The sequence below is a fragment of the Guillardia theta genome, assembly GCF_000315625.1.
Source record: "Guillardia theta CCMP2712 unplaced genomic scaffold GUITHscaffold_114, whole genome shotgun sequence".
Lineage (NCBI taxonomy): Eukaryota > Cryptophyceae > Pyrenomonadales > Geminigeraceae > Guillardia > Guillardia theta.
The window spans coordinates 103,026-115,572 of record NW_005434560.1 but is presented as its reverse complement, the minus strand read 5'-3'; the positions used below and the strand labels follow the sequence as shown (position 1 = coordinate 115,572).

Genomic DNA, 12,547 nt, shown 5'->3' with positions numbered 1-12,547 from the left:
GTTCGAATATTAAGACCTCTGTTTTCTGTGTGCCGTGCCCTGAGATGTATTTGAAGCCCGACTTCCCTCCCACACGCATTGACACCCCGGTATGTCGAGCTCGATCCTGCCGATCGACGGCATGCTGTCGGGCATCAAGGCGGACGACCGCGCGGTGATCGAGAACGTGCTGGCGGTGATGCAGGGGCTTTCCAGGGACCTGTGCTTCGTGGACTACGAGGTGCGGACGGCCAAGGACGGCTTTGTGATCCTGGCAAAGACGGCGAGCCCCATGGTGGGGCTGACGGACCTGCAGCTCATCCGCGACGCGAACCCGGTGCGGGTGCAGAACGTCGGCGTCGCCCCCGTGGAGGGGAAGCGGATCTCCGTGCACGTCAAGGTGCTGCAGTCCACCGCGCCCGTGACGATGACGGAGGTGGATGTGATCAGGGTCAAGAGGAAGAGGCACTGGGGATTCTTCTGATAACCTTCAAGCATTTACTTCCCTTCACACAGCAGCCGTTTCTCACTCTTCTTCAATTCACTCTCGAAGATGCACCTGCGGGTGTTGAGATAGGGGCAAGGGCACGGCTCCCACGGCCTCAGCGCTATGGGGGGTGGGCAGAAGGCACACTTCCGCGTGATGGGGAGGATCTTAACTTTGAAGTAGCGCCACGCGCGCATTTCCTCTCCCGTCCATCTCTGGCTACGCACTTCTCTGCGTCACCGCACACTTTTTTTTACCGTTGTATCCGTGACACGAAACGTGTATTTAAACATCTTATTGTATCATGGCTTCCACCAAGACGATGATAACTTTTTTTCCATCTTTCTTTATCTACGTCAAGGGTGATTCGTACGTCGAGGTGGGTGCAATGCCCACCATACACGACCTCATCGCCTTGTACACCGGCAAATCCACGAACAGCCTGAGTCACGATCTCATGGTGCAGACCACAGGAGGCATGTACAAGTTCCGGGACCAGTTAGAAAAGAACAACATGCTTTATCTATACATCGAGGTTTACGAAAAGCTGCAGATGACAAGCTCTGCTTTTGTCCACACTCGCTGTCTTCAGTTCCAGCAGAAAGAATTCGACCACGTAAAGGAGACCTCTGACCGTTACTTCAGCGGATTGAATACCATCGTTTATAAGGTCAGAGACAAGCTGAAATCCAAGAACCAACCCAATCAGGCCGACAAGACTACTGAACACCATCGTAAACTCCTTCATGAGTTCCAGGACGAGTTGAAAAAACAAATCGATTTTGCGAAATACTACTGTGGAACAGAGAAGCTCCACAACCACATGCGGGTGTTTTTCCTGCCGCAGGACGCCGCGATGAGCAACCTGGAGCTCCTCGCTGAAGTTGCATCCCGTTTCTAGTCATCCAGTGTCGTAGTAGCAGTGAGTAAAACCCACACCATTTGTTATCTTTCCCTTCATCACATCGTGACCTCCTCTGCCATGGTAAAGCCCATCCTCTCCAGCTCGGCGGGGCTCAGGCCGCGCAGGCACATCTTGATGAGGTTCTCGACCTCGGTGATGCTCTTGCACTTGATCTGGAAGAAGGTCTTGAGGTGGGTCTCCATCGGGAGGATGAGCTGGAGCTGCGGCATGCGGGGCAGCAGGGTGATGTTGTGCATGGAGATACCCATCCGCATCAGGTACAGCGTGCCGACCACGAGGGTGGAGGTCTTGAGCGCGCCGAGCGCGGAGCGGAAGCGCTGGCCCATGAGGTTCAGGAAGCGCACGATGCTGTACACGCAGCGCCCGACGACCTCCTGCCTCAGCTCGGGCTGGAAGCTGGTGTTGCACACCCGGATCTTGTTGGTGGCGTGCAGGATCTGCGTCATGACCTGGCAGAGGTTCGGTATGCCGCCCCGGAGCTTGATCTCCCGCAGCAGCTTCCAAAGGAGGTGCCGGTGCTTCTGCTCCATGCGGCCGCGCTCCTGCTCGAAGCTCTGCCGCGCCGTGCGGGAGGAAAGGAGCCACTCCACGTTCTCCCTGACCTCCCGCTCATCCGTCAGCAGCCGCATCTCCCGCTCCACTGGCCCTGGGAGGTCGGAGATGACCACGTTGTCCATAAACTCGTCGTGGGTGAAGCGCTTCAGCCGCACGCAGTTCCCCGTGATGGTGCAGACGTGGCTGTCCTCCTCCTCGAACACCGGGCAGGTCGCCGCGTCGCAGCGGTGGATCGCCCCGCACTCGGTGCAGCCCGCCAGGTCGAAGTCGATGCACTGCCAGCGGCATTTGTGGCCCGCCAACCCCTTCGGAACCACGAAAGGGTCGCTCACCGCCCTCCAGCACCTCACCCTGGTGTCCCAGCAGTCCGGGCACTTGCGGCAGGTGGTGCAGCCAGGCTTCGGCGCCTTGAGCTGCTTGCAGCGCTTGCAGACAAAGCATTGCTCGCAGGGCTTTGTCATAACCGTCCCCCGCTGACCATTCCTTTTTTCCAGGTCCTCCCATCCGAGCCCCGGTGACCAAAAAGAAGCTTCTTTTTTTTCTTATTTGGCGCGTTGCCATGCTACGGGGAGGGACTGAATTGGATGGACCGGATTCTGAAGAAATGACATCGGAGCTAGACCTGCATATCGCGCTCGACTACATGTGGGATTCGCGCATGTACATGATCAAGGTGATCAGCAAGGGCGATTTCAAATACAGCGACATCCTCCTCCTGATCAAGGACAACAGCACGGAGCATATCCACACCAGGTACCCGAGGGAGACCATCATACTCGTGGAGCACGAGGTGGAGATGTTCGTCGAGCAGCGCGACATGTTCCGAAACTTCATCCGTGATATGCAGGAGAGGAAGGCGAAGCTCGCACCCCTGTTCACCGCCCTGTACAACGTGGATCAGAGAACATGGGAGGTCATGCAGGATGTCATCCGCACGAACAAGGGCCACCAGAAAGTCTTAAGCAAACAACAGATTGCAAGCCTTGTCATGTACAGCGATGGGGACGTCCTCGAAAACCTGGAACGCATCGAGCCCAACATCTTCCAAGCCTACACGGAGATGTACAACATCATCTCGCAAATCCGGATCAAGCTAGGCATGCCCTTCCTCCCCTACAAGCACCCCATCTCCCCGGAGTACCTCCTGCTGCATCATTTAACCCCCGAGTAAAGATGTAGTGTGAATTTTCTGAACGTTTATTGTGTTTTAGTGTACACACTACAGCTACTAGTCTTTTGACTTACGGTACTGGGAGATCCTTGATCTTCTGATTGTAGCGTTCGATCTCGCTACGAGCCCAATTGATGTAGACCCTGATATACTTCTTAGAGTCTTCATCTGCGAACTGCATGTGCAGTTCCATATTGGGTATGTCCTGCTGCAGAAACTTGATTCGCTTCTTGTAATAATCAATGTCATCGTCGATCTTGTCGAGATCGACCTGATGGTCGGTGAGCGTGGTAGTGCGTTGAGTCGGTGCGGAGAGCATTCTTCTTCGGAAAGACACTCATATCCACCCCATCGCTTTAAATACGTGCAATCTGCGTGTATCTTAGCAGTTCATGTGAGACAGGTTATTTTTGAACATTTATTGCGGTTTAGTCACTACGACTACTGCCTCTCGCATGACACCTTAATCCTCGGTCTCGAACACATTGAGCTTGCGACGCTTGGTGTCGTGGCTCTTAACCACAAAGCGGATGGGGTTGCGTGACTCAAACACAGTGGAGTTGATGATTTCCTGCTGATTGGCAATGATCTTGGATGACATAATGCTGATGTACTCCTGACAAGACTCGAAAGACACCTCCTTCTTGGTATGATACTTGATACTGTAGAAACATGGGCATTTACTCCATGGCGTCTCGTCGCCGTTGTTCTTCCTGTCGATGAACTCCTGAACCTCCTCGATACGCTCTAAGTAGACTTTATCATTTATCTCGAGAGTGGCCAGCTTTGCCTCCTTGCGAGTACGACCCCTGGAATCGAAGGGCCTGGAAACACGGGGCTCGGAAGCAAGGGTGGATATTAACGTCTCTACCATACGCATTATGGCATCATCGCGCTCGCGAGAAGCAATCAAAGTAGCGTATATTTTGTGATTAATTTGCATTCCTCTTCAGTACGACAAACATACCCATCACAACTCGTTTAAATACAACCCGTCCCCTTCAGTCCGTGTGGCTCATGATGACGCCCTGTATCGCGAGCCGGACGAACTCGTTGACCACGAAGAAGGGGAAGGTGGCGATGACGCTGAAGGCGTACATGACGATGAAGAGTAGGATCACGATGGGTATGACCCTCCATACGTTGAGCGCGGCGCAGACGGACTGGGCGAGGATCATGTCCGCGTTTTCGCCCTCCACGATGGCGGCCTTGACGACGAGATCGCGGTGGAGAGAGGTCAGCTTGTTGAGGAGGGGCATGCTCGTCACCACGCCATCGACGGACCGACACAGGCCGGTAGAGGCGAAGCAAGTCCACCACGCCACCTCGGACTCCCAGGAGACGTACTCAAAGGGCTGGAGGGAGCAGGAGAGGAGGCAGTCCTTCCTGGCCGTGGCATTCGGGGCTGCGTCCAGACAGCCGGGGCTCTTCTGCAGACTGTCGGGGAAGCGGAGTGTGGCGGGGAAGAAGAAGTTGAGGACCTCGACGAAATCCTGGAAGATGCAGGTGGGAACCATCCAGAGGAATGTGGTCAGGTACGGGATGCGGAAGGAAGACGCCACGAGCGACACTCCAGACCACACCACGGCGATGACGAAGCCCGAGACGAGGAGCGTGTAGTGGTGGCGGCTGCAGAGCATCACCGCCTGGCGGTCGCAGCGGGCAAAATCCCTGAGCATCCCGGGTAAGGCGCTGAAGAGGTCGTAGAAGAACTGCCGGTTGAAGGGGGTCTGGTCGATCCACTGCAATGCCCGGAACACCAGCATGTTCAGGAAGGTCTGCCGGGCGGGCTCCTTCAAGGGAGGCACCGGCCCGCGGTAGGGAAGGTTGCTGAAGGGCCAGCTGCCCGAGACGATGCTGCGGGGGGTTGCTTTAAGGGTGTGCCCGTTGGCGTAGTACAGCGATGTGTTGGTAAATGCATCGCGTGTCAACTCAAACGTCCTGGCGAGGAGCGGGCACTCGAAGATCGTCCCACCAAAGTCGAACTGGAGCGGCCAGGCAAACGGGCTGTCGACCCAGTCCGCCGCCGTCTCTCTTCCCACGGCCATCGGGACCCCGTCGTTCAAGGCGACAGTGCCCGTAAAGCGCTGGACCTCCTCCATGCGGGTCTTCCACGATGTAAACATGAGGAGATGCCTGCGTGAAAGTCTCTCCTGTATCCCCGTCCCGTTGTAGAGAAGCTCCGTGGCGAGTGGCGAGGTGGCTGTCATAGACAGCAACTTTCGGACAGACTCCTGGTTGCGGATGGCAAGGGATACGTTACCAGGGTACAACGTATTCGCGCTCAGATTAAACCTGTGGAGCAGATTGAGGAGAATGAGTGTAAACTCGCTGATGTTGTGCCCATGGATGAACACGCCGCCCTCTGCGTCCACCTCATAGTGCAGCCCGCCGTTGGGCTGGATCCTGCGGTGCACCGTCACGTCGAGGTAAAGCTCCGTCAGCGCGGCCGTCCAGGCTCGGTAGTGCCTGACCAGGCGGTGGTACAGGGGGGTGCGGAGGAGGAGCTCGAAGGCAAGGCCAGGGGAGTACAGGAGGACCAGGAGGGAGTCCGGCCTGTCACCCACTGTGGTCAGGAAGTCCGCCCAGCTCACAAACATGTTCGGGGGGATGTAGTCCAGCAGCCCGTGCGCCGACACGACGTCGTAGGTCGCGGCAAACCGGGTGACACAACCGGCCATCACCCTCGTGCTGCGGTTGGTGGCGAGAAAGTCGTCCCAGGCGTCCATGCAGAGCTCGTCGTGGCTGAAAAAGTCAGGAGCGCCTTCGATGCCGAGCAAGCGCCTGCCGTAGGGGGACTGGGAGCCGGAACCGGAGAGCCCGCTGACACCCAGGGAGACGAGCATGGGAGCGTAGCTGAAGGCCGAGCTGTAGACGCTGTAGCAATAGATCCTGGAAGAATCCGCGTTGTAGCACGGCGTTGCAAGGAGGTTGTTGTAGCTAATTGTGTAGGTAGAGCTCGTCTCGGCGGTGAAGCCGCCCATGCTACCTGAAACCTGCGCCAGGCACAGCCCGGATAGCTTGTACTGAACATTCATCCCTACCTCACTCACAGAGCAAGACTCCGGTACCACCTTCGTCAAGAAGCAAGAGCAAGACCCGTAGGTCTGCCCAGGCTGGATCACACACATGGGCTGGCTGGTGCACTGACCACAGGGTATGTTCCCAAACGTCTGCTCCACGCGGCTATTCATGAACACGCAGGTAGCTCCCGCCTGGTTGATGCACTGCTCGTGCGTCATGCAGGGTGTCTGCGAGATCTGCTGGACATTGCAGGAGCACTGCTTGCGGATGGGGTCGCAGCCGAAACGGTTCGTGACGGTGACGTCGGCACCGAAGGGGCACGCATCGCACACTACCGTATCGGCATTGTCCGAGGTCAACCCCCTGGCGCAGGTGTCCGCACCAGAGCACGACAACTTCCCGGAATCGGCCACGCTGCTCAAGTAGCTGGCCCAGCAGCGCGTCGGGGTGGGGAGCGTCCCGTCCCCGGCGCTGGGCTGGTAGTTATCCCCGATGTTGCAGTCCAATACCTCTCGTGGGGTGCAGTCCATGCCCACGAGCATCTCACCGACCTTTAACGGGATCTGGTATGTGATCCACTCAAAAGGGCATATACCAAGGATGCATATCTCCGCAATTCCCTTAAGGATGTTAGCGATAAAGAGGGAGACATGACCCACACCCTGAAGAATGGGACACATGACAGGGAGCCAAAAGTACATGATGAACCAATTCAAGAGTGTGCAGATAATCCGGATGATGATCATTAGCTGCTCTCCGAAGGGGGTCGCCTGGATGATCCCGAAGAGCATGTTTCCCAGTTGGTCGAAGAGGACCTTAGCCTCGTTAATGAACAGGTCGAGCCACCGGAAGACGTCTGGCATGACCTCATTGGAGGGCAACCCGGTGACCAGCCTGAGGAAGTTGATCACGATCATTGCAACGTAATACGCCAGCTTCACGAGCGTCTGTACGACCTGGCGCAGCTGGGAGATGGTGGTCTGCACCGGGACGAGCATCTGGGCCGGGCACTTGCCCCTCATGACATTGTTCTGCGCGATGACCTCGGCCACCATCCCCGTGGTGTAGGACGCCGCGCAGACCCCGGCGGACACCGACTCGTAAAAGTCCAGGACCGTCTCCGTGATGAACTGCTGGTTCGAGATGCTGTAAGCCGCCGGGTTGTATAGGAACTTCTGGTCGCTGCACACCCCCGCTGCCTTGCAGTTGGCCGCCTGGATGCGCTGGATGAAGTCACCGATGCGGATGCAGAGGTCGTTCATCGTGGCATCGAGGGTGCAGATCCTCACAGGGATCATCGCCGCCCGGGTGGGGGTGCTGGACAGCATCGCGGACTTGCAGGAAGGGCTGCGCAGCGAGGGATGCATCCAGGTGTCCTTCGGTATGCTCCCGAAGCACTCCCGTCGGTACTGCCCGGTCGTCAGGTTGCGCTCCGTCTCCGTGCAGAAGGTCCAGTTGCGCCCCCAGAACATCGTGTCGTCCACCAGGCTGGGAGCAGGCGGGGTGATGCTCCCCGCAGCCCCTCCCGAGGTGAAGAGCCCGGCGATGTCACGGAGGTACTTCCCCATGAAGTTGTCGATCGTCCATTCGTTCGTGTTCGCCACGGAGTCCAGCAGGGAACACTGCGCCTGATTCCCGCATACCTGCTGCCGTATGTCCCGGGCCAGCATGCGGGCGAGGGACAGCCTGACGGGCACGCCGAAGCTCGTGAAGCGGCCGTCGGCGAGGTAGCTGACGCCATGGATGCTCCGATCAGCCCTGTTGACGAACTTCTCCGTCTTGGGGGGAGCCTGGCACTGCCCGCAGCGCCTGCGGAAGTTCCGTGACAGCTGTTCCAGGTACATGGTCGACCTAGGAACATCCAGGTGGTGGTAGCTAACCTCCGTCACTGCACCCTCTCCCCCGGAGATAGCCGTCACCGAGCACTCGAGGTGGGAGTAGTTGTAGCGGTGGCACTGCCCCCCGAGCGGGACGGTGGAAGGCACGCTGACCATCCTCCCCATGTGGCATTCCCCGCCTTCGTCCAGGGTGGTCCTCCCGGCATCCGCTGTGACTTGCACAGGGATGTAGCGCAGCTGGAACTCGCGCAGGCGGTCGTGGACGGGACAGTCCTGAGCAGAGGCGGTCAGGTAAGTCCCGTCCCTTAGCATGCCCCCCGAGTGCGGCCAGTCAGTAGAGGTCCGGCAGCCCGCCGCCCCGGCGTGCGCCTGCTGGGTGTACCACTTCTCCCCCGAGAGGAAATCAACCGTTGAAAGGATAGAACAGCTCTCCTTGGAAACGACCTGGAACGAACAGTCCCCCGCAGAGGAGCAGCTGCAGATCTCCGATGCAAAGTACGGCCTTTGCAGGCCGGGCATCTCCACCCCATAGGGCTGCACCGGATTCGACATCCCGTTTCCGGCACTCCCCCCCATGTTGCTCGCCTCGAAGAACATCACCCCTGCCCTCGGCCCGTATGGCGCCCTGGGCCGGAAGGAGGCGTCGCCCCCGCCCCAGAAGTGCATCTCCCGGACGGGGCAGTCCCACGGCGGCAGCTGGCCCTCCGCCACGGTGTTCCCGAGATCCACCCGGTTAAGGTCGTAGTCGACGCGGGAATCGACGGAGTAAGAGGAGAGCCAGTCCATGCTGTTGTTCGAGCACGGGTCCCTGCCCGCAAGGTCGGGGGAGCCGTCTGCCTTGGTGGGGTACCAGAGCGGCATGCAGGCCGGCAGCAGGTTGTCGGTCATCCCATCCTCCAGGGTCTGAAGGTCCGCGACGAAGAAACCACCCCCCAGATCCATGAAGGACTGCCTTAGAATGCCATTGGACGGAGTCCTGGAATGGTAGGAAGGGTTGGGCTCCATGCCGAAGATCCCCGAGTAGGGCATGGAATACAAAGGCCGAGTGTACAGATCGGTCATGCCCTCCCCCTCCCCGCCCCCGTACAGACCCTGCCTCTGCAGGCAGGTTGAGTTGGGGCGCGGCGCCTTCTCACACAGATTGTTGGAGGCGGAGGTGAAGATGTCCGTCCTGCTCGGGGGCTGATTGTTCTTGGAGACACAGGGGGTATAGACCAGGGCGGTGTAATTCCTGCAAGTCCCGGACCCCTGGGGGAAGCAGTCCGCGCTGATCACCCGGGTGAGCTGCTCCGGCAGCGGCACGGTGTCGCAGGCCTCGTGGATATTGAACCCGCCGCCCAGCCAGGGGTTGATGGTGAACACATTCCCGTCCCCGGTCAGGTAGCACACCGCCTCGGACTGGCGCGTCTCCGAGCAACGGCCGGCGCTCGTCACCCAGTCGACGAAACGGTCCCTCTCCGGGCGCGATGCCGCCGCCCAATGAAGCAGATGCGAAGAGGTGAGCTCCTCTCCCCTCAGCTTCACAAGCACAGCGTAGCCCGGATTGGCAACCAAGGAAGACCTCCGCTTCAGCTCCGAGGCGCACTGCTCCAGGCTGCTGCGATGGACGCGCTGCCCCGTGATCTGGTCCTTCGAGCACTCGGTGACGTCGACCGCCTGGTTGATGCAGGTGTCCAGCGGCTGCTTCCGCATCGTGTCGGCCTGCTCGACGTAATTCACGTAATCGTACAGGGTGAGGGCCTGGAAGGGGTAGAGCGAGTGGCGGTCCATGAAGGAGGCACTCAGCGCGCTGGGCTTCATCCAGACGCTGTTGTAGATGGAGCCAGGGAGCGCGTTACCCGAGCCAAAGATCTGCTTCCTCATCAGGTGGTGCACCAGCCGGAAGCTGTCCTTCTGCGAATAGCCGTCCCGGGCGTTGCTCGTATCGCTCAGCCCGATTGCGCTCCTGTCCGAGGGGGTGAAGCCCAGCACGTCCTCCCTGAGTCCGCGGTACTTGATGGAGTGCTTCCCGACGTACTTCAGGAGCGTCTTCCTCACGCAGTCGGCCTTGCAGTACCAGAGGTTGTTCCTGATCTCCACCAGGACGCTGTCGTTCGTCCTCCGCGCCGGGCACCGCTCCCTCGCCTGCGCCTCGCTGGACGCGCAGAAGTACACGGAGGGCTCGGTCAGGCGCAGGGACATGGCATGGACGGCCATGTTATCCATCCGGACGTTGCACTGGCCGTCGCTGCCGCAATCGAACGAAACCCCGGTGCTGGTGGTGCACGAGGAGACGTTGCAGCGGACGGAGAAGCTCACCGGGCGGGTGCTGCTGCTATTCCAGATCGCCTCTAGGTCCAGGACCTGTAGGTTGGGGCTCGAGCCCTCCGCATTCTCTCTAGCAAGCAGAATCTCCCTTGCCTGCTCCACGCGCGCCCTATCCCAGCCCGTCCAGGCCTGGAGGTTGCTCTGTCACCCCCGGGACACCGTAGCAGTCCACCCACGCTGGGTACCAGCGGGTGGAAGCCTTCTGGTACAGCGGCCCGTAGAACTTGTCGGAGTTGGGGTCACCGCTCTGCATCTCGCGGTAGAATGTCTGCACCTCCACACCCAAGGTGGGAACGACGGACACCACTCCTACCGAACTCCCCTCCAACCCACCGCCCTGCAAGCACGTGGAATCCGTGCGGAGGCAGATGGCCCCCGCGGGGTTTGCCGTGTCAAGGTCGAGGCGGGAGAGGTCCGCGATCTTACGCTTGTCGTCTTCCACCAGATCCCGCACAAAGAGGGGTTGCTTGCAATGCGTCTGCACCACGATGCCCTCCCCGTTGTTGTACTCGCGGAGATAGACGAATCGAGTGGAGCAATTGTCATCTAACGAGTCATGCATCAGCCCACAGCTCTGCCCGGTGCGCCTGTCGTAGCCCACATCGCTGTCACAGACATATATGTCCTCACCCCCGGCGTTCTGATCCAGCAGCCTCACGAATGGCCTGATGAAGTTCTGATTCACCCCGGGCTCGGAGGTATTGAAGTTGACATTGAGGCACTTGGTCATGCGCATAGTCCCTGTGGAAAGGTCGGCAAGGGTGGCATAGTCCTTGAAGGCATCGTACTCATACTCGAGCCCGATATCTTTCCAATCTTGCAGGTCATCCTCCTGCTTCAGCACTCCCGCAAGGATCCTGTCCAACTCCGCCTCGAAGAACGAAGGCGCCAGGGTCGGCAGGGTGTACTGCAGCACGCCCAGGGATGGGTCGAAGTACGCAGGGCCGAGATCGAGGAAGCCGTCCGAGAGCGACGTCTTCGTGAACGATCCCATCGCCTTGGACAGGCGGTTCACACCCGACCCGGGGGGGAAGTAGCCATCCCTGACACTCCCGCTCATCATGTAGTTCACCACCTGCTGGAATATGCCGGGGATGTCGGAATCGTCGTAGAAGGGGTATGTCCCGTCATCCCGGGGTACGGCATTGGTCTTGAACACCTTATCGTTGTTGCTGTTGCCACCACTGTCGACCGCATTCGCGAATTCATTGTAGTCCTCGTCGGTGAGATACAGGTCCTTCAAGGTGCGATAATACACATAGGAAAGCCGATGCTCCCCTCCCCCCATGGCGCCCTGCACGGTGTGCCTTGCCAGGGACACCTGCTCGAAGAGGTTGTCGTAGATGCTCAGCGCGATCTGCGTCTCATTGGTAGGCGAGTTCATCCCGGATTCCAGGTACACCCTCGGGGAGCTAAGGAGGAAGTCACGCACCGTCTGCGGCTGGTACCCCGCGGTCTTGGCGTTCTCCCACCCGCGGCACGGCACCTGGTCGGTGGATGCACTTTCAAGGAGCTCCACGTTCACGGAAGAGTCCAGCAGCACGCACTGCACCCACCACGCCGCCGGGATCTCCATCTGGGAAGCGTCGCGGAAGACGTACAGCGAAGCATAGGGAGGAAAATAGGTAGGTACCCCCGGCTCGAGCTCGACGGAGTACCACTGCGTGCCGCCCGTGCCCTGCGTCTGCTGCCCCGCGTACACCCCCATCAGGTTGAACACCGTCGCCGCGCAGGTCGCCCGCCTCTGGTACTCGTCCCAGGTCGTGAAACCGCGCTTGAAGAAGCGGAGAAGCGCCCGGTTGAGCGCGCGGTCGATGTTGGGCAGCGACTGGTAGTTGTAGTCCTCGTCCCAGAGTCTGCAGAGCTCCTGGACGTTGGACACGGTGGCATAGCTCGGGTCGAGGTCACAGGCACTCGATATGGACGCCCTATCGGCGGTGCAGAACATCCTCACCAGGGGAGTGACCAGGGGGTCCACCCTGCATATCGGGTCGTACCTCCTCGCCACGTCCGAAGGGTCCAGGGCCTTCAGATATCCCGCAGCACCGCAGAATAGGCCGTCCTGCAGTTGGTAGGGGGTCGCCAGGCAATTCCCGGAATCGATGCAGCTCCCATCCTTCTGCACCCGGTTGATCTTGCGCCCGAGCGTATGGTAGCCCTGTACATAGAACTCCTGAAGAGAACAGAGCTGAAGATTCGAGCAGAGGCTGAGCGAGTTCTGGACGCCCGCGAAGCTGTCCTCCCCGGCCACACCGGAGAAA

General features: G+C 59.3%; 6 protein-coding genes across 6 annotated transcripts in view; 2 read left to right on the top strand and 4 right to left on the bottom strand.

Moving 5' to 3' along the window:
- Positions 1 to 91: 91 nt before the first annotated feature.
- On the top strand, positions 92 to 1,367 carry GUITHDRAFT_145966 (hypothetical protein; the record flags this gene model as incomplete). Its single annotated transcript, XM_005823072.1, has 2 exons — positions 92 to 430; positions 828 to 1,367. 2 exons carry the CDS (start codon positions 92 to 94, stop codon positions 1,365 to 1,367), a joined length of 879 nt encoding a protein of 292 aa, XP_005823129.1.
- A 59-nt stretch (positions 1,368 to 1,426) lies between these two features.
- GUITHDRAFT_117656 (hypothetical protein) lies at positions 1,427 to 2,407 on the bottom strand (the record flags this gene model as incomplete). The annotated part of the gene is made up of 1 exon (XM_005823071.1): positions 1,427 to 2,407. One exon carries the CDS (start codon positions 2,405 to 2,407, stop codon positions 1,427 to 1,429), a length of 981 nt encoding a protein of 326 aa, XP_005823128.1.
- Positions 2,408 to 2,550: 143 nt separating this feature from the next.
- Positions 2,551 to 3,117, top strand: GUITHDRAFT_117655 (hypothetical protein; the record flags this gene model as incomplete). Its single annotated transcript, XM_005823070.1, has 1 exon — positions 2,551 to 3,117. One exon carries the CDS (start codon positions 2,551 to 2,553, stop codon positions 3,115 to 3,117), a length of 567 nt encoding a protein of 188 aa, XP_005823127.1.
- Positions 3,118 to 3,187: 70 nt separating this feature from the next.
- Positions 3,188 to 3,436, bottom strand: GUITHDRAFT_117654 (hypothetical protein; the record flags this gene model as incomplete). Its single annotated transcript, XM_005823069.1, has 1 exon — positions 3,188 to 3,436. The coding sequence occupies one exon, from the start codon at positions 3,434 to 3,436 to the stop codon at positions 3,188 to 3,190; it is 249 nt and encodes an 82-aa protein (XP_005823126.1).
- Positions 3,437 to 3,580: 144 nt separating this feature from the next.
- Positions 3,581 to 4,060, bottom strand: GUITHDRAFT_117653 (hypothetical protein; the record flags this gene model as incomplete). Its single annotated transcript, XM_005823068.1, has 1 exon — positions 3,581 to 4,060. One exon carries the CDS (start codon positions 4,058 to 4,060, stop codon positions 3,581 to 3,583), a length of 480 nt encoding a protein of 159 aa, XP_005823125.1.
- A 58-nt stretch (positions 4,061 to 4,118) lies between these two features.
- The window catches only part of GUITHDRAFT_117652 (hypothetical protein), a gene marked incomplete at both ends in the record, with an annotated part of 9,320 nt that continues 891 nt past the window's right edge, over positions 4,119 to 12,547 (bottom strand). Inside the window, 2 exons of the mRNA XM_005823067.1 lie at positions 4,119 to 10,415; positions 10,459 to 12,459. Of these exons, the coding sequence (XP_005823124.1) occupies positions 4,119 to 10,415; positions 10,459 to 12,459 (8,298 nt within the window). The remainder of the gene's footprint in view (positions 10,416 to 10,458; positions 12,460 to 12,547) is intronic.